This window comes from Indicator indicator, chromosome 15 (assembly GCF_027791375.1).
Source record: "Indicator indicator isolate 239-I01 chromosome 15, UM_Iind_1.1, whole genome shotgun sequence".
Taxonomy (NCBI): Eukaryota; Metazoa; Chordata; class Aves; order Piciformes; family Indicatoridae; genus Indicator; species Indicator indicator.
The window spans coordinates 9,018,362-9,045,603 of NC_072024.1; the positions used below are offsets into that span (position 1 = coordinate 9,018,362).

At 39.3% G+C, this 27,242-nt stretch overlaps 1 protein-coding gene across 1 annotated transcript; it reads right to left on the reverse strand.

Annotated features, from left to right (window-relative positions):
• On the reverse strand, positions 1–8,426 carry C15H3orf14 (chromosome 15 C3orf14 homolog). The gene is made up of 4 exons (XM_054387629.1): positions 8,374–8,426; positions 7,552–7,675; positions 2,715–2,789; positions 1–144 (listed from the first exon to the last, which is right to left on the reverse strand). Exons 1-4 carry the CDS (start codon positions 8,424–8,426, stop codon positions 1–3), a joined length of 396 nt encoding a protein of 131 aa, XP_054243604.1.
• Between the last annotated feature and the right edge of the window lie 18,816 nt (positions 8,427–27,242).

Below are 27,242 nucleotides of genomic sequence, written 5' to 3' on the forward strand. Positions count from 1 at the left end.
TTATTTTTGTGACTCTTCTTCTGGGTAGCTTATGTTCTGCTTTGTAGTTTTCGTTTTCTTATAACCAATAGGAACTTCTGCTCTTCCTAAAAGAAACTGTTCCCACTTGGGAAGAGATTCTTTTATTGATGCCCAATAGAGAGTCTGAGAAAGATATAAGAGAAAAACAAACTTAATTTCAAAATCTGTGTCAGCCTGTTCAAAAACAACGTAGATATTCGATACAATATTAAATCTTGCCTTCTGAGTGAAGCAATTCAGAAAAGAACAACATACTTACACATGAAATTTCAAATCACTTGTATGATATAAAATACCAGCCTGGAAAGATTTCGTTCTGCAGCATGAACTGTGAAGTGACTGAATGTGCCCTCTTGTGGTAAGCAACAGATTAGTTTAGACCCTCACGGTACCTTTAATAAAGTATTTCCCATGATTACAAACTTTTCCATAAGCAGCTTCTATATCGAAGTACATATGTTAGTGGAATTTATTTCTGAAGTGGAAAAAAACCAAAACTGTTTAATGTTATAAAGGAAAAGTGATATGTAAATTGGTTATCCTAGAACAGCTTGCTGTAATGTCGTTCAAAATATTTGAGTAAAATTTTAGATGTGATAAATCACTGATGAAGTAATCGGCTCCAGCATTTGGATCACAAATAAAAAATAAATTTGAAAAAAGCTGTATACTTATCCTGTGGTCTAGGAAACCCACTGGGGATTATCTAGCCTTTTCTCTGCACTACCCCATGCCTCTGAGTAATAACTTTAACTTCTTTTTATCTGTGCAATGGACATACCATTCATCAGTTTTGTGTTGGTATCCTAAGGATAACTCTGTTTAAAGAAAATTTTAAGTCCTGTATCTAATTTCTTCCTCCTCAAATTAATGTGATCAAAGAGCTGTATTAAGTCAACACTTCAACCTATCTACCAATCTAGTATTTTCAAACACTGATATCCATTCAGAAAAAAAGCTAATTCTGTATTAGATTCCTGGCTAATCATTTTGATCCTTACATGTAACTCAGATATAACTATGGCTCCTGAGGATTTACAAAAATATTTTCTTCAACAGATTTACTCCAAGAATCTTTTTTGACAAGCATATGTGCTGTCACACAAAACTACTCCGACTTAGCAAGCTGGGGATCCATTATAGCCATAACTTTCAAAGTATATTAATACAGACACATATATGCCTGAGTGAAATATGCTCAGAAGTGCTTTGGAACAAAGCACGTACAAGAATTTTGAACCATGAAAGAAAGTTTTCTTTCTCCACTATTTATAGCACTCTCCTCTAGAAGTATAAAAAAGGCTGAACTAGGATCTTCTCCTTCAAATAGTAACTCTGTTCTCTCTAAAATTCAACTGCTGCTGCCGTGTAGACTTCTCTGCAGCCAGAAGCAACTGCTTTGCCTTCTCCAATTGTGCGGACTTGAGTCTACATGCTGCAAGCAGCTTAACACCTAGCACAGGAGAGAGGGAGAAGGAGTCCAAAACTGATCCAAACAACTCTTTTAAAGAGGTGCCTTGAAAGTTCTCCAAGAGTCTAAAGCTGCTTCTGAACACAGTTGAAATATGTTCAGCATTAGTAGCTTGGCATCTTTCTTCGCATCATTCAAGATACAGAGGTATCTAGGGAAAAAATACACTCTTTTGCCTAAAATTTCTAAAGTAATTAGAAAACCCCACTGAACAGGCGTGATCAGTGTGTCCCCATCACAGGGATAGGAGTAGGCTGTTTACAACATGCAACTGCAGACCAAACATTTTAACAGTAACCAGGATAAGAAGTGATGCCTCTCATTTAAGTAATAGCCTAAGCATTACAACACTTGCCCAGCAGTGCTTCAGATCTACACCTTTCCCTTCCTTGGACAGTGCCATTTCACACACCTTAGAGCGGGACACTCTTGCTACTGTGCCTGTGGAAACTAAGCCACCATACAATGAGGAACCCACAGACTACTGGTGCAAGAAACACAAGTGGGAACCTGACTCCGTGGCCTGTGGTTAAGATGCTTAGTTCGCATCAAGAAGAGCTGTGCTCCAGTTCCTGTTCCCAGGACTGTTCCTGTCATCATTCATTCAACACTGCATAATTCTGATAAAACTGAACTGATAGAACTGAACGTGTTATGTTGTATCAGGGTAATATCTAGTTCTCAGAGTAACTGGCTGCTCTAACATTTTTACCTTTAAATAATGTTTTAGGGACTACAGGTTGAGAAGTAAAAAACCAGAGTGTTCCTGATGTAGTGGTACTTTTCCTAAGCTCTCATACGCCATAAAACAACTGAGAAGTGGCAATTTCTCTGTTCATGCTGATAAACTGTTGACCCTGAAATGTAAAGATGGCAATCTGTGGCAGACTGAAAACAGGATGACCATATAAAACAGACTAAGAAGACACAATAAACGCAGTTATCTTCTGATATTCATAATATTCATTTTCATATTTGACTTCTTTTTTAAACACAAATTTGTATAAAGCTGCTAAATATTTCCACCAGAATGCTCCAGAATCTAGGGATTTTGCCCCAGAATTTAGGTTCAGCTTGCTACACAGTACACAGGCCTTCGGCTATACCAGTCACTGGATTTTAAAATCAATTATTTTCACTTAAAGAACACGCTTCAGGGAGGTGAAAAAAAAGGCAAATATTTGGTAAACAGTGAATGAAAAGACAGAATTCTAGGACTTACTTCTAACTTAACAGTATCGGGATGTGGAAGTAAACACACTCTCTCTTGCAGCCTTTTTTCTGCTGCTTTTATATCCTAAAACACAGGCAAAGTACATTTTAAACACTGATAATTTTAAAAGGAAAATGCACATTCACATAAAGACATTTAATTAACTAAATAAACCCACTACAGCTAAACCACCTTCAGATAATAGCACTAAAGTTAAATCCTTTCTGTTGAGTTATTCTGAAGTTCAACTAGTAACCAGTACGGCTGACATCCTACAGTTTCTAAATATATTTGCTCTACCTTTTTGATACAAGAAGAGATTTCACGACCACATAAGACTGTTGCTGTAAACCACTGTTATTCTCTTTGGACACTAGGGTAGATAGAGTTAAATTCTATTCTGTAAAACTTCAGAAAACAGAGGGAAACAGAATGCTTTTCTCTGTGCTGCAGGAAAACTAAAGGATGTATTCTAGCTACTGTAACTGTAAAGTAACTAGGCAAATTATGTGCAAGATACTACTCAAGACAAAGATGACTTGCTAATATGCATGCATAACATGTGCACAAAAATGTAGAGCTGCAGCAAGCTGTTCACCAGACAAACTTGGATGACAATGCACCTCACAGAGCTTTCTTATAAAAACCCCAGTATTTGGGTTTCTGCATGTCCAGTGATTGTGTCCTGGATTCACAAAGGTCTAAATGACTGTGTTTTGTTGTGGTTTCTTCCTTCTTTTTCTTTCTTTTTTTTTTTTTTTAAAGAAACAACCCAAAACCAACAGCAACAAACAAATCAAAACATTCCCCCAAACTAGCCACCCTCCCCCCTTTAAAGTTCTGACCCATTCTTGTGGGCTTAGTTCCATACCCAAACATTGAAGAGATTGAGCGGTGGGCAGATGAAGAGAGACAGAAAGGGACGTGGGAGTGGGGTGTGAAGAAGCCAAAGCTGAACAGAGTGGAGGGGGAAAGAAAGTATAGCAGATGGCAGAGTTGGGAGCAGAGAGCGGGTGTGAAGAGTACAACAGAAAAACTAAATGAGAGAGGAAATTCCCCAAAGGGACTTCCCAAATATTCACCACCACTGCCGCTGAAAAGAAGAGTGAGATTCTGGAAAAGCATATCCACAAGAGAGACCAAACATGATTACTCGTATTGAATAACAGCCAACCTGAATACATCAATAAGTAAAGGGTAATCAACTCAAGTTTAGCTTAAAAAAACATGACTCAAATTCAGTAGAGTATGATTAATAAAAGCAAAAGCCAGCCTCACTGTTAGTTGAAGTTTAACTTAGTGAGACATACACTCACTTCATTTACAGTGTTCATCTCATTTCATTAATTCCTTTTACAGCATGACTGCATCCTCTTGTACATAATTACAGACCTAATCCAAGCAAAACTGTTCTCCCTTTTCTACAGCAAAGTGCACACCCTCATAAGCTAAAGGCTGTCCAGGAAAGAGCAAACTAAATTTCAGACTTATCTAAATCCTCAGAAACAGCAAGTGACTGCCTCTTTTCAGGTGAGGAAAAACTAACAGGAAAAATGTGAAGGGGAATAAACATGAGCAAAGATGGAAGCTATTTGAAGTTACAATGTTACAATAACAGAGGACAACACAGATTTAAGTAGCCTAAGCGAGAAATTTCTCTGTTGCATGTACTTTGAACAGACACACCATAATTAGCACCAAAATAAGCTCCTACCAGTATGGTTCAGACCAAGTCTGAAGAAGTTATCACTGCACTGAAAAGGAGGATCAGTCAGCAATGTTCACTTCATAGTCTTTTGTAAGATTTTCCTCCTTTCCAATTCCTTTTTCCTAATTCCTGTAGGAATTTTCACAGGAGGGGATAACACCAGTCAAGATGATTATTTCTTCATACATTCAGCTAAGTCATTGGAATGTTTATGGTGATAGGAAATGAGTGTCTTTCAGGCAATAAAGGAGACAGCAGTTGTGCATATATGTTTAGTAGAGAAGGTCACTTTGGCATAGCCTAGATATTGGATGTGTCTTTTTGTTGCTCACTCTAGTTTGTATGTTGTGCAGTCTATTGTCATTCAGAATACTGATTTAATGACAGACAGTGAAAGAAATTTTTGCTGGAAGGTGTAGCATGCTTTAGAAAATAACTGGAACTACTGAAAGATTAGAGGGCACTCCTTGTGAGTCTGTACAACTGGTAAGGTTTGTATGAAAAAGAAATCCTCATCAATATAAAAATAAATACATCAGTAGTGTAGACTTCTTTGGGAAAATAACAGCAAATCCAATGTGTCACAGTACTGAAAAAAAGAGAGCATCTTCCAGCGCTTCCCCTAAAACCACAAGGACTGGAATAAAAACAATTCAAGACCCTTCCCCAGAGGTAAAATAGAATGCATGACACATGCATCACTTTTGGGGGACAAAATTCAGCTGTCACTTATATTGATATCAGTCTGGCAGAATCCCACTGAAATAATTCCAGAATTACATGCCTGTGAAGGAAAGCAAATTTGGTCTAGATTACCTTCCCAATACTGATTACTATATAGCATATTCTTTATTTCTTATTTCATGTTATAAGCTGTTCCTAACAGTAATACACATTTCTAAACACAAGAAAAAACATTGACAAAAATCTAATAAATGAGATTATAAATACTAGTCTAATTTCTGCTTTTATTCCAACAATATTATATAAGTACCAAATGATATAGATTTCCCTTATCTGCAGTCTCTCTCTAAAGACATCAAGGAAAATACTCTGCTCATTATGTTAAAATGCTGTGCTTATAATGTTAAAATTTCAATTAAAAAAAATAGTTCCCTGTTTCTCACTGACCAGAAAATAAATTTTGAATAGCTTTCCTACACATAGATATCAACTAGCAGAGAGAAAGAAAAATGTCTTTTGCTATAATCACATACGGAAAACAACTGATTTTGCTTACATGCAGAAAAACAGAAATGCAAATAAAAAAATAACACTTCATCATGTCCATGTATTTTTGAGTAGGCCAAATCAACAACTCTCCACATGGTAACTGTGAAATGTACAGTGCCTGGTATCAGGAACAATATTCTGAAGCTGGCACATTAATCAGTCTTGTTTTCAAGCTTCTCATATAGTATTCTGCATAGGTTTTTTTTTTCCCTGTTTTCTTGTTATCAGAAAGCATCTGCAGGAGTGCATGCCTGTTAAAACTAGTATAAAATTAATAGATTTAAACTGATTTATGCTACTTTATCCTGCAACAGAATTTGTTTTGATACATATGTTTTTGCTTTTTTTCCATACAAACACCAACATTTTTGACACTTGAAAAGAACAATTTTGAGGATGTGACAGAAGATGGCAAATATCTGTTTAACTGCAAAAATATTTACACTCTGTATATGTCTGAGCTATTGTTAACATTTCCAATACAAGCCTTCAGCAAGCAGAAATATACACTGCATTTATTATATTTGCTTGTCTATGTAAACTGAGAATGCATTTATAAAATACAAATAATTTAAAAAAAACGTATTTAGAACACAAGAATCTATTCTAAAATGCATATGGAAAATGGGACTCATGATGGCTGAAATTACTAAATCAGTGGAGATTGAACTGCATGAAAAATAAAGTGGATGGTTATCCACTTCTCCCCAGCCTGCCACTGAAGCACCTGCACTTATCTATACTCACTACAGAGGGGTTTGACTGCCCCAGCCCAGAATGCACCAGACTCCAAGCTGAAAAGTCTTCCTTGTCACAGAATAGTTAAGGTGACATCCCCAATTAACTGTTCTGCCATGTCTGACACTTCTGAAATATAACTTCAGTTTAAATACAAAGGCAGCCTACAGTAGAATTATACCCAGCCAAAATGTGAACATTTTAAATTTTAAGCAGCTTCTGCATTAAAAAAAAAAAAAGGTGACAAACTTATCATGTAATCTTCTAGAATAGAAGTTATTGTTTCCATAAACACAATACATGCAATATGGACCCTTCATAAGTAAGTTTAAAGAAAATGCATGAGAGGTTTTCTGCTGTTTCCTGAACAGCAGAAAAGCATTTTCCAAACACGTGCTCATGTCAGTAGTCAAGTGTAATCTCTTCAAACTGAGATGCTCAAGCCAGGGGTTCAGGAAGAGGTTTTAGTATTGCAATCCCTGCCATCAAACCTAGATCTTTTTAACTGCCCATTCTCAAACATCTACTGAATCTACCCAGGAAACACAAACCTTACCTAAATATGACAACAGGTATGCAGAACAGCTATCAACATTACTAACAGTATCACCACTAGGAAGAGCCAGAAACACCAAACACTGCTTTTAAAGGCTTGCAAGCAGGATTCTTCAAGTCATTCTACACCTTTTTAAAGAAAAACATTAAAGTGAGAACTTGTTCCACAACTTCACGCAGCCATAGTGGGAGAACAGCTCCTACCCCAGACTAAAAGCATTACAGGCTGGTCAGCCCCTATTTCCAAACATAGCCTTGTATCTTGAATCAAAATGTAGAGGTGTTGTGAGTCTTGTCAGACTCTTAAATTCTCTTCAGCAGATATGTAATAGCATGTGTTGCATCTCTACATGTACTGAAAAGAAAAAAAAAAAAGAAAAGGTAGTAGCAGCTGCCACCGTGAGGCTCATGTAAGAAGGGCATGGGAAATAGGTAGTGATGCCATTAGATAATAAAGACTTGTCACTTAATACTTTTGGTCAAGTTCCAGAACAGGGAACTGCATATAGGAGAATTCAAATGATATATCCAGAGCAAACACTTCAAAAAAAATTCTCTCAGCTACATAACCATGACATTTCAATGCAGGTCGTGGTAGTTGCAGAAACTTACATTTAAAAGTGCTGCATTCCTTTTATGAGCTGCATCAGCTGCTTGAGTTTGCCATGTCTTTTTAGTCTTTTTGTCTCCTAGATAAGCCTCCATCTGCTGTAGCAGCTCTGATCTCTGAGACAGTCTACAAAGGAAAACATTTTGCTAAGTGGGTAGAACATTTTGCTCAGGAGATAGAAAATAACCTTTTTACCTTACTCAGTTTTCTCAAAACTATGGGGCTAATTAAGCCGGCTGCAGGGTGGGTGTGCTGGGGGAGGGAAAAGGTACAGGCAGACAGCACCTGCTGTGCTTATATGACGCTATAACACTGCAACCAGCAGTCCTCATATGCTAAGGTGCTCAGAAGCACTGAATTTCCCAGAACAGTAAAGACAGGGTGGGTTGGGGTAACTTGATCTGTACCACTCTTGCTCACTGGCAAGTACTAGTTCTTATAAGAAAAGCAGATTTTTCTGAATCATTACTGTATTTACTTCACAGTCTTGAGTTTACAGGGCAACAAAGAACTAATTCTATAATTGAGACATAAAGAGAATCCAATTACCTTCCCCAAATAGGGATTTAATGGTGACAGGAGGTTAACAACATAAATCTTAAATCAGCACCACCATTGGAAGTCAAAAACCTCATCAAATACTCTTAACACAAGTGAGGACGCTGATTGCAATAGTTCCTGAAAGAAGAGTGCCACCTCCTGGAACACCGACCCCATGTCGAAATGCCACTGCGCTCTGCACAGAGCATGGATTCACCGCTCACAGGATGGTCTGGCAAGACCAACTGCTGCAAAGCAGGCCACAGTGCTGAACGACTACTTACATCTCTTTATGTCTCCTAGCAAGGTGAAGCTCCTGAGCCAAATAGGATGACATTTTCAGCTGTTTGCCCCAGCTTTGCCACTCTATAAAAGGAAAACCAAGTGAAATTAGTATATTCCAAAGACATACATGAACATATACTTTTCACTATTAAACAATTCCATGTTAAGAAGCTGCACACATGGCATTTTTATACCAGCTATCTGCATAAAACCTGCCACAAGATATTGTTACATTAGGCTTTGAATACATGCACACAGCTAATGCTCACAACACGGTTTAGGATTCTAATAATTTATCAGAGCTAAAATTTAACTTCGATGTTTCGAACTTAGCATCAAGTTTTCTCAAGTTTCAGATGCTTACATCTGCACACGCAAACTATGTGCTTGCATCATTTGTGTATTATTGCTTAAACCTGCAATTTCTGGCTTTTGTCATGCAACTCTGAACAGAAAGTTACATGGAAAGTATCATTTATAACTACCCCTCACATACAATGCTCTCTTCACAGGACTCTAAGCATAAGAACAGGCAACTTAAGCTACTAAACCAGTTTAATCTTTGAGTGCCTGAAAAATTCAGTACAAACTTCTTGAACTCAGCTCTCCACTACTGTAACACAATACATGATGGAATATAATGCTTAGTTTACATTGTACTGATTTGAGATCTGAAGGAAAATTAGCTGCCCACTGCATGCAAATCAAGATCCTGCAGCACTTTCAGGCGGCTGAAAGTGTTTGACAGTCTAACATTTTTTTCACTTCAGAGGTGGCTGCACTAACAGGCTAAAAGAACTTATTACATGTTTACAATGATGGGAGATCAAAAAGATCTCACTAAGTCAGAGCACTAGGGAAGGCCTCCTCTCTGCCAAGAGATTCACGCTAACTTTGAAGCTAGTTATTTCCATGTGCACTGTAACATCAGCAGAGACACACATTCCAACGCACTCCGAAAAATGCTTCTATGCAGCTGGCCAGTTGCTAATGCCTCCCCTTTCACATTCCCTCTGTGTTCTTTCCCTCTGCCAGAGAGCTTCATTTTGCTTGCGACTCCGGGTGAGATCTCTGTTCATATGGCAATGCCTGTACTGGTAATGGGACAAACTAAAGCTCGGGGAGCACAATCGCACGCACCTCCTTTCTCTCGGGGAGCCTAACTTACAAATAGTAGCAACAGACAAACACCCAATGCGAGCATCCTCTGCCCTGTGCAACACGGGGTGCTTCACATGCAGCTCCCATGGCCACGGAGTGAGGTAAGCCGTGACGTGCGGGGCCGCTGCGGGCAGGCTCCCCCAGCGGCCCTACGCTCACCCCGTCTCCTGGGAGGACGCTCAGGCCGAGGGACGGCAGGGACGGGCACTGAACCCTCAGGGCGGCCGCAGGAGCCCAGACAAGCAGCGGCAGCGCGCGAGAGCGCAAGCAGGAGCCGCCCTGAATCCTACCATTAGGAGGGGGAGGGGGGGAAGATATACGAGCTCGTCGGAATGTACCACTCTGTAGGATAAAAAGAGGGGAAGACAAGAAAGAAAATGAATACATAGGCAGGTCTAATTTACCTGTACCCTCGGTAGTTTCGAAGAGAAAAACAGTCACCCACCATGATCTCCTCGACGCATCAAACTTCTCCCCCCCCCTCCATCCTCCGCTACCATGGAGACGGCCGGAAAGGTGGAGCTTAGCCGTAGGTGCTGATTGGCCGCGTTGAGCCTTGGTAGGCGGAATCAGACGAGGTCGAGTCTGCCGTCGCCACTAAGATTGGACGAACGACAGGACGCAGGGACCAATCATTGCGGGTCGGTGGGCGGGCCTTGGTGGAGGGCGGTCTGTTTTAGGTATCGTTAGCCTTGTGAGCTGTGGTGGGGGGCAGGGGTGTTTCGGGTACTTTCAGTAAAATACTGTTTTCTGCTCCTACAGCATGCGATGTTTGGCAGTAGTTTGGACAGAATTCTGGGTTTTGCGGCCCGAATAAGGCTGTGAAGAGTGAATGTACTCCCAGTAGCACTTGAGTTGTTGCTGAGAGTTAGTTCTTCCTTGAGGCTTCATTCCAAGGCCTCGACGTGCTCTGGGCAGGTAGACAGCCAGCTGTTCGTGCAGAAGGCACGTCGTTACGTGTCTTTCGTGGGTAGCTTGCTGTGGATGCCAAATTCCCCACGTGTATTTCCAAGCACTATGATGTGGTCTTGCTGTCTGTATTTGAGAGCAGAATTTCTCCCAGGCCTAAAAGCTGAAGAGTTACTGAGGCTGACTCTAGTCCTTTATAGTTAAACTTTCATCAAAACATACTTGGGAAAAACCCCACAATTAATCCACTTTTTTTTTTTTTTAAAAATGTCTTTCACAGAAAACACAAACTAAACATTTCTAAGCAAAATGCTGCTGAATGTTCATATTTATTCATTAATACCTAAAAGGCCTGCAAATGTTTGCAGCTGAAGGTCATTTCTAAATGCTGCACTGAAAGAGCTTGTCTTCCCTGTTTTCTTTCTAAACATTTTCTGATCTGAGCGTTTAAGATGCCACATCACAAGCATTTCTTACTGCTGATTGGAAATTTTTGCTTGTGCTTTTTCATCTCTTTTCCAGATTTTCCCATTCTCTGATTTTATATTTCTGCAAGAAACTCATATTATTTGATCTCATGACATCTAATTAAATAGAGGTTCTTTAATGCCCTTGTCAACTTATCCCTGCTTATTGCAGCAGTCAGGATAAAGAGTACTTAAAATCTTACCTTTTTTTTTCCCCATTCTGATTTAAAGACAAGACTTTCCAATAAATTATATGGAGAAGTAGGAGTCTGTCCTCATCTCTAATGGTGTGAAAAGTTAATGGTTGCAGTCTGACTACATTTATTGTAAAACCTGTTTCCATATTCTAATTCGAGCTACACCAGTTCTCTGTAATGGAGGTGATCTTTCTTTCTTGTAGCATTTAATGAATTTCAGAAAGAATAGAGACAAATTGAAGTTTGGTTTACATAAACTATTATATATGCTATTTGCAGAAAGAATTGAAAGAGTGTTTTAGTTAAGCTACAGATACTATCGATTGTTCAATCTTGAGGAAGCAGAGACATAGATAGAAACCATAATTTCTTAATGACTGCTTCATGTGACAGTGGATAAAATACTTTGTAAGTTCATACTTAATGAGCTATAAACTCTGCATTTAGTTTTTCAGTATTCATGGGGGTTTTTTTATTACAAGAGCAGCCTAACCTAGATCGGTTCTAAACTTGTCATGAATACAAGCTTCAAACCTACATAAAAAAAACCAAACAAACAAACAAACATGAAACTGGTAGCTACAACCAGAAACTATGACTATCAGGCTGCTTTGATTATGTGGTCCCTTGTATCTGCAAAGTGCCCACGATGAAGTCTGTAAGGGTTACTGCAGAGATAGAGCTTTACAGACAGGAGTTACTTACATGAGGAAAAGCATCTCTTGCATACTTAGTGCCCTGGCACCTGACTGTAGCCTGCTCTATTTGTGTATGTGTTGTGTGGTGTATCCCTCTCCCAAGTTTCTGGTTATACTGTGCATCTTAGAAAAAACCCCAACATTTTTATTAAAAAGCTTCTCCCCCCCCCTCCGATACTGTATCATTGTTAGACACTTCTAGCTTTATGTGAATTTGCTGTTGGGTCACTGGTATAAAAATGTGAAAAACTACACACCTGCAAGTGAGACCTTGAGATCAGTGTCTACTGCTCAACTGTGCCAATTGTACACTTTGACACCAGGGTAGTCTCTCTGATGCATGAGATTGTGTTCTCCTTGACTGCCTGGATATGGATTAAGGACTTACTGTTATCATTGAAGTGTGGGCATCGTGAACCTAGGTTCTCTTGAACCTTGCAGTTTTCTTTTACTCTGGAAATCCTTTTTTTGTGAGCGAAATTGGTGAATTGTAACACTAGGTGGCACTTAAACACAGCTAACAAACACTTGGGTCTTGCAACACAGAACCAGTCGAACACATTCTGTTCTAACATGCAGTTAATTATATCCTCAGAATGATGTCTTGGATTGATATTACTAAACAAACATGTATAAAATGTAATTACAGACAAGTGAAATAAATACTGTAGGCTTCTAATTGCAAGATATGTTTTTTGCTTGTAATATGCTACACACCTGCGTGCAGTTTATATAGCTAGTATTTTATTTTGTCATTTTTACTAACATTTAGAATGGCAAGATTTAGCTTTATGTGCTTTTATTTACTGGTACCAGTTTTTGCCATATGTCAGGTTTTTAAAAATGGAATATTTTAATTGGGATTTTAAAATAGGAGTACTTGAAAGAAGAAAATCTAAGAAAGGAGGATTTTATATGAAACCACTTCAAAACTTTTTTCTTTTCTTTTTTAATGCATTTTTTCCTAATTGTTTTGCTGTGCTCTTCTTTCTTTACTTACCTTTTGGAGGTATACCTCTATTGCTATAGTAGCTTGATATCTGCTTGGAGGTCCAAAGTCTTATCTTTCTTAAGTGATATCATTGGTAAAATATACCAGGCCTAAGGGACAGTCTTAAGAGCTGTGAAATCCCATCAGAGCAGCTTACAGCCATTATTTTGGACTCTGGCAGATTTTCCTGTCAACTGCAGAAGTGGTTGGTAGCCCTCTGTGAAGCTGGTTTAATTTACAACAAGCTAAAAATGCAATGGTATGCAAGGAAACGTCTTTTCCAGGCCAGGACCAAGCTACTAATGCAAAAATTAGACTTCTAGTTCCTCTTTCACCTCATGTTCCAGTATTCAGGGAGTTGCTCTCAACCTTAGCATTGACATGTCCCATTCCATTTTATGTTCAGGGTTACAGATAGTTGTCTTCTCTGGGGTAGTAAGGTTAGAGCTGAGATGAAGGTCATAAATGGCAGGATGACCCATCAACAGGTTTGTGTGTTTGCATTTTGTTATTTGTCAGCTAAAAATGTGGATTTGGTGTGGGAAAGACTGGTACATGTGTGGAAGTCACACTTCATGGAAAGACGTTTGCCAGTGCATTAGTGTATGCTTAGACAAACCAGTGTGTGTGACTGTTGGAATTGACCCCAGATGTCAGGAGACCTGTTTCAGGAGTGCCAGAACCCAGACAACAGACCAGGATGGACTGAGCACCCATTGGCAGGTGCAAAAATAGTCCAGAGACAGTTGGGTCAAGCTCAGAACAAATATTTGAAGACCTGTGGGAAGAGGAAGAGGTGATAGTGTTCCAACTGGTTTGTGCAATATAAAAGTGGATTAGACAAGACCAATCTGTCCAGTGTCAAATGAAAAAATAATGGTTGTGGTAGAAGAACATAAGGAAGCAAATATTTTATGTGTCAAGTAGAGGTAAAAACCTGATAGATAGGACAAAGCTAATAACAATCATTATTCAGCTACAAATTATTTGAGTTTTAGAATTTATTTTTTTTTTAAAGACAGATCCTTTTAGGTTCTGCAACAGTCTTTCCAGATAGTTCTAGATACAGCAGTAAAATATATTCTAACCTAGACAGTTCTTCAGAGAGTTTACTTGATACACTCAGTATCATCAAAGGAACACATGCCCTAAGAGGTGCTTTCCATCAGTAGTTTCTGTGGCATAGCTGCTTCAGTTTGAAGATTTCAGGAAAATAGTTTGGCCCTTAAGTAATAACATGAAGCCTTCTTTTAAAAAACAAAACAAAAACAAAATCCCAAAAAACTACAGGCCTCTACAGCAGTACAGGTAGTAGAATATTTTACAAGTAATTATAAAAACTATTTACAGTAATTAGCTTGCATCTAATTGCTTCCCAGCATGTTAGGATAGTAAATTACAGCTTTATTTCAAACAACTGTTGTCTGTTTTCCCTAAACTGAGTACAGGAAACCCAGTAAAAACAAACACTTAGAGAACCACCATTCTCAGTTCCTGTTTGAAGTATATGGAAGGGGGATACTTAGCTTTGATCTCACAAGCAGCACTTCACTTAGCTTTACAGGCTACGTTTCTCTTCCCCTGTGCACTGAGAATGTATTTCTCCTGAGAGCAACAAGAGGCTGCATGTGAACAGGGGGACAGAAATACACCTTTTGGCTCTTAAGCAAGAAAGTCACATCAGATGATTTATACATGAGAATGCTGATTTTCCTAGGCTCTCTCCCTAATCAGTGCAGAGAGATAAGCTCTCCTTGGCGGTGATGTAGGGCACGAGGCTGAGCATTTGCAGTTGCTCTGAAGGACCAGAGGTATGTTTCTCTACGGGGTATACAGGAAGCTTTGAGAAACTGGCTTCCTCAGATCAGTGCCTGTACCTGATGAGTGTCTGATCATAGAACACCAGGTTGGAAGGGACCTCAAGGATCATCTGGTCCAGCCTTTCTTGGCAAAAGCATAGTCTGGACATGATGATTGAGCACCTTGTCCAGCTGAATATTGCGTCCAATGTTTCAAAACCAACCACAGCTTGTGTCTACAACACCCTACTGGAAGTTCGTTGGAGCTCCTCCAGACTGATCTTGCCTGCCATGCAGAGAGAAAGCCTGTCAGCTTTGTTCTGCTTTGAGATGCCTATTTGAAAACATAGCAGGTTTACTGAGGAGCAAGTTCCTGCCCACTAACATCCATGTGAAGCCAGTCATGTGTGGGAACTGCCGGTTACTTAAAGTCTTCCAACTGCTTTCCCATCCCACTTTGAAGGGACTGAAGTATTCAACTTTGTTCCCACTCTTGCTCTGGGATGGTGATAGACACCATCTTCACCTTTAGTCCATTTGGGTATACAAGTCAGCCTACAACTTTTATCCACTGTAAGTAAGTAATGCTGTTGCCATCTGGTCTTGCATTAAAATTGTCTTACTCTGTAATGATGATACATCTACAGAAGCAAACAGTACTTTGAATTTTAATATATGCATTTATGTGACTGTCAAGATGCCTGATATTAATAGCCTGACTTTCTCTGTAAGCAGAGGTAGAAGAAATAACACCACCTTCATAGTTCTGCAGTTTCCTTATAAGCTGAAAGCCCATAGTTTATGCTTATAAGCCCATAGTTTCTGCCTCTAGTTCTTGCCATACAAACCGGAGCAGCAGCGTTCTACATTTTATTTCAGTTTAGATTTTGAATGGTTTTATTATGAGTTTCTTCAATCCCTGAGAGAAATTAGAGAGGCAACAATGCTTCTATTATTGCATAAGAGCAACATTTATTGAAAATAAAAATAACTGAACTTGCACAAGAAGCCAGTTCCCAAAAAACCCTTTACTAGGTTGTTGTTGTGAAGGTTGAGCTTTTCATTTTTTACAAAACCCCACTCTTTTTACAGAAAGGTCAGTCAATCTTTTTAGAAAGATTTAATAAATGACTTTTTCCCCTTTACCAAATTTAGTCTTTTGTTGAATTGTTTCAGTTCCTATTAAAGCTTCACCAAAATGTACCTTCTATTATATTTCTTCTAATAGGTTTCTCAGCCTTATAACTATAATAAATTTGTCAGTCTAGCTTCACTGAACACTGGACTTGAAAAATCCTACCACAACAGATTATAAATATAACCATTTCTAAACCCTTTCAAGAAGTTTTACCCTTTCTTTCAACACATTTTATATACTCAGCAATTCAGTGAAAATAACCTTTCAGAGTCATTATTTAAACTCTCTTTCTTGGTGATAGCACAGTCGAGTTATTTGATCAGTCAATCAGAAAACCTGAGTCCTGTTCCTGTCTCTGCCAGGGTGGATTCATGGTCTGAACCAACTTGCTTAAAGCCAGTGTTTTCTTAAGTGTTCATTCAGAGGAAATCACCAACTTGACCCATATAGGGCCTGATTTTCAGAGTAGCTGAGTGCTCAGAACCGCAATTTAAATAGTTTTGAGTAGCACCCTTAGCGCTGCTGGGGAAAAAAATAAAATAAATCTAATGCCATCATGTTAGATAGCCAGAAATGAGGACCCTCAGGAGCAGCTTTTATAGCAGTTTTTAAAAGATATATGAATATCTTCTTTGCCTAACCTCTTTCCTCCATTTTGCTTCTGTGAATTTTGGTTATTGGGTTTGGGTTTTGTTGGGGCTTTTTACGGTTTGTTTGCTGTTTGTTTTTTTTTTTAATGAGGAAATTACATTTTTATTTGAGAAACACAAAATAGTCTTTGGATAAACAATTCTCCAGGACACATTTTAAAGGTTGAATGAATCAATGTAAGCAGAGTGCAACAAAACCTTTAGAACATTGATAACTACACTAAGAGCAGAGAAACTAGCAGCACAATCACATGACTCTAAGAAAAGCAAGCAATCAAATTATCTCAAGCCCTGGATCAACTTTGCTTTATAACAGTATGTAAAGAATAAATAGCAAGGCATCATATTTGCTTTGCGTGGATGCATGGGAAGAGAGAGAGGCAAGTGTTGTGTAAGTAATATAAGAGTGTAATTAATTAATATTTCCAAGGGACACAAATAATCTGTACTAATCCCAAATTAAAGCAAGTATTTTATCCTCCTGTTTAAACTCCCTTCTTAGACTTGCCCATAATCAAAAAATTGAGGAAAAATAGACTGCCTCACCCCTCTTTCCTTCTGTGGGAATTGTTCAGCTGAGCTCCTTGCAAGCCTCTAACTGGTCATCCTTCTTTTGACCAGCTGCAATGGTCATGGTCTGTTTCTGGTTACCTGAGTTCAAGAAAAATGAAGAGGTAGAGAAATATCTTTTAGGATGATCACAATAGTGGGGTGAGCTTGTTTTATGAGAAAAGATCAAAGTGTTTGACTTATTTGTCAAAACAAAAGCAGGAAGAGTATCTTATTGTTTCTACTCATATATGAGTAGTGTTAAGTCAGACAAGAAAAGCTTTTTAAAGCAAAAAGATGGAGCTAGCAGAGGGACAAATGGATGCAATGAATAAACCTTTTCTGGAACAGAGAATTATGAAGAAAGTGCTTAAGCATCAAGCAAGCAAACTTTTAGAACAGCCTCCTAGACAGAACAGTGGGGGAAAGAGAGCAAGAGGATGAATTAATTTTAACACAGCCCTTCATAGGTTTGTGACTGGGAGTCACATGTGGCTTCCTGTGTGACCTTCAGAGGGAAGACAGACTTGCAGAGCCTTTCCAAAGTGGCCAAACAGTTTAGCTGGTTCATTAATGCCACTTCCAGGACACCTTTCCAAAGGCAAGTCTTTCATAGCAGCCATGTTCTGCTGAGCAGTGGTGGTGGAATTCCAGAATCACATCACCAACATCAATATTGTAATCAGCTGCTAGTCGTCTTTGAGAGAAAACTTGGAAATTAGAGCTCCAAGTCACCTGCTGCTCTGTGCCTCTGGCTATGAATAGTATTGCAGAGGCAAAATAGGCAATAAACCATTTAACATAGAACTTCTGCAGTCTGCTTGGCTTTGCCTGCCAAGCCAGCCTGCTTGCAGTTGACATCAATGCTATGTAGGTGTGTTGAGTACTGCTACACCATTCAGGCAATGGAAGGAGAATGTTTTTAACAAAATATCTCCGTGTTGTGAAAATCTTCCTGTCTGCGTAGGCTTCCAAATGTAAACTTCTATTTGCTGTCATCTCACTCTGAGCTTTATATTGCAAAATCCTACATGACATTATTTGTAGTTGGCTGTATGAACCTATTTCATAGCCTAAGGCACAGAAGGCAGGTGATTTTAAATTTTAGTTTCCAAGTTGGTTTTCAAATGCAGTCAGGTTAAAATATTAAAATAGCAGCAAGTTCTAACAACATGCTCAGGTTTTTCTTGCCTGAGTGACTGTCTTTGGCTTTAAAGAGCAGGTCTTTATTTGAGATGAGAGTTACAGACAGCACTATAGAGTGCAGGCTTTAAAATAACTGGGTAAAAATGTCAGTGCTGCCATGATGTGAAAAGGGTCAATGCTTGGTTCTCTGTCATTTATGTTGCAGCTTAGCAATAATGAAGTGAAGGAGATAATCTTTGCAAAGATGAAGTAGTAAGTTCAGTAAGAAATCTGAAAAAAATTAAGGAATGAGAAAATTCCTTAGGGAATATAATTTGTTTTCTTCATTAAACCATATCACAGAAGGATATCAGTTGATGTTTAGCTCTTCAGGTCCTGAAATGGGCATGACTGACAAAAGCTATAGTGTTACAGCAGTTTGTATCAGCTTTTTAAAGAGTGTGTTTTTCTGGTTAAATGAGGCTTATGCAGCCATGCCCCATGTGTATGCATGTAGCTGTGCACATATGCACACACAGCTTTCAAGTCTCAATTTTCAGTAGTTCGTGAGGTTGACCAATTGCAGCCAAACTTGACACCAAGGTCACTAGTCCTAAAGACACTACAGTTCTAAAAGTTTTGTGAAAATTGCTGGCTGTTCAGAGAAAAAAGAAAGGCTATAAGGAGAGCTCACCACGTGCTAGATGTCAGAGGGTCCCTGTAGAATTTTTTCCTACCAGCTCAAATCCATAGGGAACCAGGTTCTTTGGTTCTGTTATTCATAGAGCTGTTTATCTACTTATATTTTTTTCTGTATTTGAAGCAAGTGAAATGAAAGTAGTTTATATAAGCAATCAGGTGATCTGTTGCTTAAATATGGACTCCTATATAAATCAAGCTGTTAGTGAGCTGCCCTAAATTTCCTCTCTGGAAATGGCTCTCTGTAATTGGCTAATCCCTCAAAATAATTTGTGGTACCTTTTTATACATTGTGCCAACTGGAATATCAAACAGGGCTGATGAAAATTATGCTTCCACAGTTCTATTTAAAATACATAGTTTGTAACTTTTATATACTTAGACTTACAGATTCAGAGAAGGGACCATTGTCTGTGCTAGAAGATGCACAGCCATGTGAAGTCTCTCTGTATGAGAGACTGTGGGTGTTATCTGTAGGAAAGATCATGAAAGCATTGTTAGGACCCATGGCCTAAATCCTACATGACATGCTGAAGATAGCAAGGCACATCATCACAAGGTGCTGAAGGTACCTCCTAAAAATGTAATCTCTAGCAGTAAAGGATAATTTTCAGTGTAACCTGAATATTATCAAGCACTTTTGGACACTAGAGGAATAATTTCTGGGGCACAACTTCCACTCAAGATACAGTGCAAAATTAAGCATAGCTTTCATATAAAATCAGAGACCAGATGAAGAAAAGAAACTATAGGGATTGATTCTGAAAGGGAACAGAGTATTTTTTAAAAAATGAAAGGCCAGTTATTTTGGGACAGTAAAGCTGGAATTATACAAGTCAGGAGCTATTCAGTCACTAAGTCTTTTGAATCAAAGTGAATCAGTGAAGAGAAATTTTAAAGTACTTCAGCTGTACTCCATTGCTTTTGTCTCTTCATCTAACTGCTCTTTTCCACGTGCCTTCAGTCATAGTGGGGTGGCAGGAATGGAGAAGAGTACATACACCAAACCTGATACCCACTGCCCATGCTGAGCAGAAGCTGCAGCTGGTGATCCACATCATTTCACACTAGTGTCTGTGTGTGTGATAAAACCAATGTATTTCTCTTGACCTTCATCCCTTTTGTTTTTTTTTTTTTTTCTTTTTGTGCTCTACATAATGCCCAAACCCAGGGAAGCCTTAAAGAGCCACCAGTATAATCTACAGCAGGATGTTCTTGGGTCCACAATTTATGCAGTTTCTAGCCAGGTAATCGTGTTTCCTCCAGGGGAGTCTGCAGGCTGTGTGGCATTGTCAGGAGCAGCTCTCACCATGTGCTTGAACCAGCAGGTACTGAAGAAATTGTTCCTCTCAGCCAAGAGATCATTAATTGCTAGTGTTTGGAATAGTGTTTGGAATAGAGCTGAATGGAAATACTCAACTAAGGATGTGCTCTCCACCTTGTTTTGACCCTCTGCCCTACTCTTCTGAACTGAGGTGCTTTTACTGCAGAACCTATGTGCTCCTGTCTCAGCCTGGTAAGTAACCCTGTGTAAGGAATTATCTTCTAATGAACCATCTGTTTGCAAAGTTCTGAGAAACACAAGTTCTGAGAAAATAAAAAGTGGAGGTTTTCTTTTCTCCTGTAGTTTATTGAGCTTTTGTTTGTTTGTTTGTTTGCATATGATTGCAAGACTATGAGGAAATACAACCCTTGGAAGGTTGGGAAGTCATGATACCATATGCCTTCCTTATAAGCATCATCCTGCTGTGGTCTGTGTTGGGATTTCATTCACTTACTTATAGAAAAGCAATAGGATTAGTTTCAGAAGATTACTCAGCATGATATAGATGTGAGGAGGAAGAGAGAAATGAAAGATCTCACAGTCACAAGACTGAGTTTACAATAAATTTGGCTTGGGAAAATTGTTCGCTTCGAGTGAAATATTTAAAAGCTACTTAGATTACTCCACCACTTTCTAGGCCAAAATACATATCCAAAAAATCAGATGGCCTGGAGAAGAGGAGGCTCAGGAGTGACCTCATTGCTGTCTACAACTACCTGAAGGGAGGTTGTAGCCAGGAGGGGGTTGGGCTCTTCTCCCAGGCAAGCAGCACCAGAACAAGAGGACACAGTCTCAAGCTGCGCCAGGGGAGGTTTAGGCTGGAGGTGAGGAGAAAGTTCTTCTCAGAGAGAGTGGTTGGCCATTGGAATGGGCTGCCCAGGGAGGTGGTGGAGTCACCATCCCTGGAGGTGTTCAAGAGGGGATTGGACGTGGCACTTGGTGCCATGGTTTAGATAGTCATGAGGTGTAGGGTGACAGGTTGGACTCGATGATCTTTGAGGTCTCTTCCAGCCTTCTTGATTCTATGATTCTATGATTCTATGATTCTATGGATCTCAATGCAAACACTAAGTTAGAAATGGCATCATTCTTTTTAAACTGTCAGAATGTTCTACAAAGACCCGTTTTCAGGTATGGAAAAATAAGACACACATCACAGAAGAATTTTAGAAATAAATAATTTGAAATCAGGGTTCAGGATTTAGATCTGTTTGCCACACCACCATTGATGTTCCAGACAGATCTTCCTAAAGTTACACAGGCAGAGAAGTCTGTAGTACTGAGAGTGTAGGAAAACTCATGCTGTTTCTAAGAGAGGGCAATAGAGGATACCCAGGGAAAGTGATAAGGAACAACAGAGATTAATTCTTGCCAGGATCTGACAGCCTGTAGAGCAGGCACATCCTGAACCAGAGATTGTATCCACATCCTTGTGTTTATTCCTCAATTTAAACTCCTTTGCATAAATATCTAAGGATAAGGTGAAGAGCACCATACATAAATAAAGAGGAAACCTGTCTCTTTATTATGCATCCACACACTGCTGCTACTGCTGCACATGGGTCCACAGCTAAGGTCCCAGGATACTACTACAAAAGAATAATTACTAGTCATCATAAATATCTTTGTCAGAAGACTGAAATAGATGCGCCTAAAATTGCTCAGGAAAATGTGCAGTAATACTGAAAGCCAAGATTTAGTGATAAGGTGACAGTAAAATCTTGGCTCTGCTAAAGTCAAAAGGAACTTTGGCAGTGGCTTCAGTAAAACCCAGATTTTTGCCCTGAGAATCTGCCCAGACCAGCTGCTCTTCCTGGATGTCCTGAGAGTGTCTCCTGCCTGAAGGGGCTCCAAGGAAGGTGTGCTGTCATGAATTCAGAAAAATGGATTTTAACAAGCATGTGTGCACCGTGCTATGCTACTCCTTTTGTGAACAACCTACTCTTCCCTGCTCTGCTATTAGTTTTCACAAAGTCAGGTACTGCAACTAAACGCTCATGGTTGTCAGCGTTTGTACTCCACCTTGTGAGGGAGAACTGGTAAAAAACATTCAAGCACAGAGGATTTTGTTAAAAAAAGAAAAAGAAAAAAGCTGCTCTGCTATTTAGATAGCACTGGGAAGTGACTGGTGTGAAAAATGAAAGAGTTGAGCAGAAATCACTCACTTTTTTTTTCTCCCCCAGGCTTTCCATCCTCTGTACATACAAATCAGAAGAACCACCCCCAATCCTTCTTTGGCACTTTCTCCAGCCATTTTACAGAAAGTGCCTCAGCTTGTAGGTTTAGTACTTTTTGCTCTGACCATTTTGGAGAAATAAATCTAAAAGCATGGCCAGCATGGAGGGGGAAGATGGTTTAGGGTACTGTTGAAAAAGCTGTATCTCCAGGCACTAGACAGAATTCCTGCAAAAGAAGGATTGAAGGTACCAGCTCAAAGATAGGAATGAGAGCAGAGATGACCATGCCTGTGGCCTCACCACTGCACTCAGATGTCAAACCTATGTAGAGCTTTATTGACTGTGAAAACTGTTAGCAAACTCTCGCTCTTGTTCCCAAATCTGTCTATCCCAATCTAACAGCAAGAGCAAAGCTACTGCTGCAGCCATCACTTGCCATGTGAGCAAATGCAGTACATGGATTATTGATAACCACGTCCTAGGAAGAAGCAGAGCCCTCTAGAATATCAACAGCTTGTAAAAACATCTAAACAAGGAATGCATAATGAAGCTGGGATTAGCTGCACAGAAAAACTTCTTACTGCTTGAGTACTGCCTGCCCATGCTGTATTCTGTTGCAGCCCATGCTGCAACCTTATAATGAGGCTAGTTTATAAATTATTAATAGATAATATGAGCACCTAACAGATAAGAATAACATGGGTTACAAGCTCATCAGCAGATAATGCTCTATTGCAGTAATAATCAACCTGTTGAACTCTGTAATCACAGATAAGAATTGAGACCTATTTGTGAAAATATCTATTAATTCAATTCTTGCTGTTATAAAAGTAAGTTTAATACAAAACATGGCAGTAATGGGCATAGAATATGAGACCTCTTTTTAAATACTGTTTTGTCTTTCAGCACTTGCTTATGCTTGACAAGATCCTACTGTAAATAGGAAATATGTCAGCTGGACCTCATGTGCAAGAGGGGAGAGAAATGTATTTTTCTTCTACTGCTGCATTGTTAGGAAGCTCAGTTTTTGAGCTGGGCAGAGGCAATAATGGTTCCATGAAAAAAAAAAAAAAACCCACACAGTTACAGCAGTGCATAGAACTCCTGTGCAAGTGAATTTGGTTACATGAAACAGCATCTTCTGGAAGTCATCCCCCAGCAATGACTGTTCCATATTAATCAAAGCATCCCCCCTAACTATGGGTGAAGAGCTATACATATAAGTGGAGCAATGGCCTTCTGTGCCATCCTGGTCACTAGGTACCTCATACCTACCTTAGATCTCAAGTTCACATGGATATCTGAGAAAGACTTCAGGGTTTGTGTGCCTGACACAAAAATCATAATTGCAGGAAGGCTAAAATTGCACTCTCCTGAAGCTTGTTAACTTCTGAATTGCCTCAAGTCTGGGACTCAAAATAGTGCTTTTGTGCTATAGTGTAAGCTGTAATTGTTGTAATGACATGGTGTGAAACCAGTCATCATCCTGTTTTACACGAGTTGAAAATGAGTTTTTAACATCCAGCAAGAAGTTAAGAGTAAAAATAAAATACCTGGAATTCTTTCCCTGGGAGGTCTTAAGCCCTTCAGTTCTGGAAGACTACAATGTTCCCCAGTGCTGTAGAGATGCCGCCCTAGAGAGGCTATGGATTTAGTGCCATAGTGTTCCAAACCCAATGAGGAGGAGCTGACTTTATAGCTTTACAGCTCTCCCCATACATATTCTCATCCTCTATGAGAAGCTGAACTGCAGTGATGCTACCTGCTCTGCACTGTGGCTGGGACAGACACCTGTGTGTATGCAGCTGGTCTTGAGCAGAATAACTGCAGGTCTTTCTTCATATTACTTTGCAAAAGTATCCTTCACCTTGTATCCTTCACCAGAAACCAAGTCAACAAAGGAATGAACAGGATTGATTTTAGTGAATAAATTGGCTTATCTTCTGATATTACAGCAGTAGATAAAATTAAACAGAATTCCTGAATCCAGAAAAACCAGAACAACCCCCTTTCCCCAAGCAATAGCATTTGCAGTCATTATACTGGGAATAACATGCCACAATAGGATTATGATGACTGCAAATGTACCATATTGAAATAAAATTAGTTTAAAAGGCAGGAACAATATCGTCATCAGGTAGCTGAGGTAGGTGGAAAATCACTTTAATAATTTTATTGCTGGAACTAGCCTAAAAAAATATAAAGAGTCTCCTCTACACCCCATCTCCCCCAATACAGCAGTGATTGTGTTAAAAAGCAGACCTCTGGGTCTAGAGGGCTCTTTGGTGTTCCCAGCCTATGAAAAACATGGGCTGTGGCATGCAGCTGAAAATCAGCAGTGCAGAGTGGTGAAATCTCATTCAGAGAGGGGTGTATTTCAGAGTACAGAACCAAACAGGAATATTCATTATATGGAAAGTTAATGCATCACACTGCCTAGGAAGAATGCTGAGAGGTTGCACAGGAAAATCAATAAAGATTGAAATCCCTATAAGCGCAGGCAGAATATGGAATAAGAGCTCCAAAGGCAAAGAATCCAATTGCCAAAGTTAATATTAACTTTTTGGGACACGTTTTTTGGACTTACTAAGAAGGAAATACCATAATGAGACTTTGTTCTCTATTTTGTAAAGGGAGCACTGTGTAGTCTGAGGAAGAAAAGAGGGAGAGAGATGATTCAGGCAGAAGATTCGGGCAGGAATGGCTATGTGCTCATCAGCCCTGCTCAGGGCTGCTCACTGCTGCGACTAAGTGCCTGTTAATAACAAATACCTGGCCAAAGCACCCAAAGTGGTGGGGTTTATGCCATTTGTGGGAGAACAGACTTTCTTTATCCAGTGTAAAGTCAGTGGGGTAAAACTGCCCCAAAACAACCTTTTGAACAAACTGGAAACTACCAGGAGGACATTGGGCTGGTTCAACATTTTATGCCATGATCATTTGCAAAATCAGCTTTATCGTAGTGTGGAACATGGTCTTACTTCCAGGAACATGTAATGGCAGGAGCATAAAACCAGGGATCACCTGGAGAAATTAAGGCATAAGAAGTGAGGGTAGGGAAGGACTATGAATATCCTTTATTTGCTAACTTGGTGTAATTTGAACAACTTGATGTCATTTATATTAAATTACCATGTTCTTTTTGCTTGACATTTTGGAGCACACTCTTTTTCTTTTTGTCATATCTTTTATGTGACAAACTCCATTTTAATATATTTTTTTGGCAGTTACATACTTAATCTTCCTGATTCCTGAGGACAGCAGCACAACATGTTTCAGAAACCATTAAAGCTGATGAATCAGAGACCAGTCATTGATCTTTGCTGGGGACCGGAAGGTGCTGAGCCCTGCATGATCAGGCGCCTGTGATTCAAGCTGGGGAATTCGGAGGAGAATTTTGGCAAATAGAGAAAAGTCTGCTCATCTGACCAGATTAGCTTGGATCAGTTATTCTTCCTAGCATGCTCATAAAATGTTCTCCCAGTTCACTGGGTGACTGTTATAAAGAGACAATGACATGAAAGCTTGCCGTGGCACTCTGCTATTGTGGAGTTCTTCTACTGCAAGAAAAGTACAGGACATTTTTTAACACATGTAAATGGTGTTAAAACAAAACAAAAGTAGTGTTATTTTTGTGTTTCAAACTGTGTTAAAAACCAAATATTGTAAAACTATACTGATACCCTGCATGAAACCAATTAGGTAAGCTTGTGGTGAACCTCATCCTTCCAAATATGTTACACAGTAGACTGCTCTGAGATATGCAAACCTATCAGATGAATAAACCCCTGCGTATTGCAAACGGACTTGTGATGCAAAAGAGCAAAGATTGAGAAGAATTTCAAGTTTTTGTAACATAATGGCTTTATGAACTAATGCAGTGATCTTAGCTTCATAATATAAGAGCCTACAGATTTCAGAGCAACCTCATTGCTAGGAGGTCAGTAGCATTTCTTAAGTGCATACAGGATCTATAGCCTGATATTAGACAATCCACCTGCTTCCCTTTTATTTCAAAAAAAAGGAAAAAAGGAAAGGGGGGAGGGGGAGGAGGAGAGATTTACTTATGGCAAATTTCACAGGCTGCAATCAATTTACAGGTCACTAGGAGACTTTCATGCAGAGGCATAAGTCTAACAGGCTCAAAGCAAGAAGCTATGTAGAAAATTGGATTTAAGTAATAAGGAAGCTTACTTAAAGCACTAAAATTCATAAGGCAGAGCCCTTCAGTTGCTGAACTGTTTAGAGTTGTTTATATTTCCCCCCCCTCTAATGGTGTTTTTCATCTTGAAGGCTAGTATTAAGCAAAAGTAAGGACATCCTTTTCTAGTTGCACAGTGTGACAATCTTTCTATACCTAGCTAAATAAAGTGTTAAATAGCTCACCCTCATTATTCTGTGTCACCTAATTTTTATACAGCTTGCTATTACAGCCACAACAGCCAGGAGCTTGCTTTGGCCACAGTCATACCCATGGCATTTGAAGATGCTGGATGTTCTGCAGCTTGATGATCTCTACAAATGCCAATTCACAATTTCATGAATGAAATTATATTTAATTTAAATGACATTAAATGATACTTTAAATTAAAACTACAGCTTAGAATCAGAATGCTGTCTGATGGTTGGACTCAGAGTTCATGCAGCAGTTCTGACACGGAGCCAATACCTGGAATAATTTGAGCCTTAGGAAAAATTCCTGGAGGGTGAAGCTGTGTGGTGCTGATGGTCCCATCAGGCTACAGGTAATGAAGGCCTCAATTTATTGTTTTTCTATGGGTTTCTATTCTTCTTGATTGTCTGCTGATGAAACCTGATAAGCACCTTGTTACAGAAAATTGCTCATTTATCTAGCACACGCAGGACACTCCCAGTCCATCCCTCTTGTGTGCCATGAAGAAACCTCTTTGCAGGGAGAAAACAGCCAGGCTTTCTTTAAAAGATCACAATTTTCATCCCATGCACTGACTGAGAGAACACTGAA

Excerpts from the sequence above, each read along its gene's own strand:
- C15H3orf14 (XM_054387629.1), bottom strand. The coding sequence starts at position 8,426 with ATGTCATCCTATTTGGCTCAGGAGCTTCACCTTGCTAGGAGACATAAA. Across the intron at positions 7,676-8,373 it reads GCTAGGAGACATAAAGAGAT|ACTGTCTCAGAGATCAGAGC; the intron begins GTAAGTAGTCGT and ends TTTCCTTTGTAG. Across the intron at positions 2,790-7,551 it reads GGAATGCAGCACTTTTAAAT|GATATAAAAGCAGCAGAAAA; the intron begins GTAAGTTTCTGC and ends CCTGTGTTTTAG.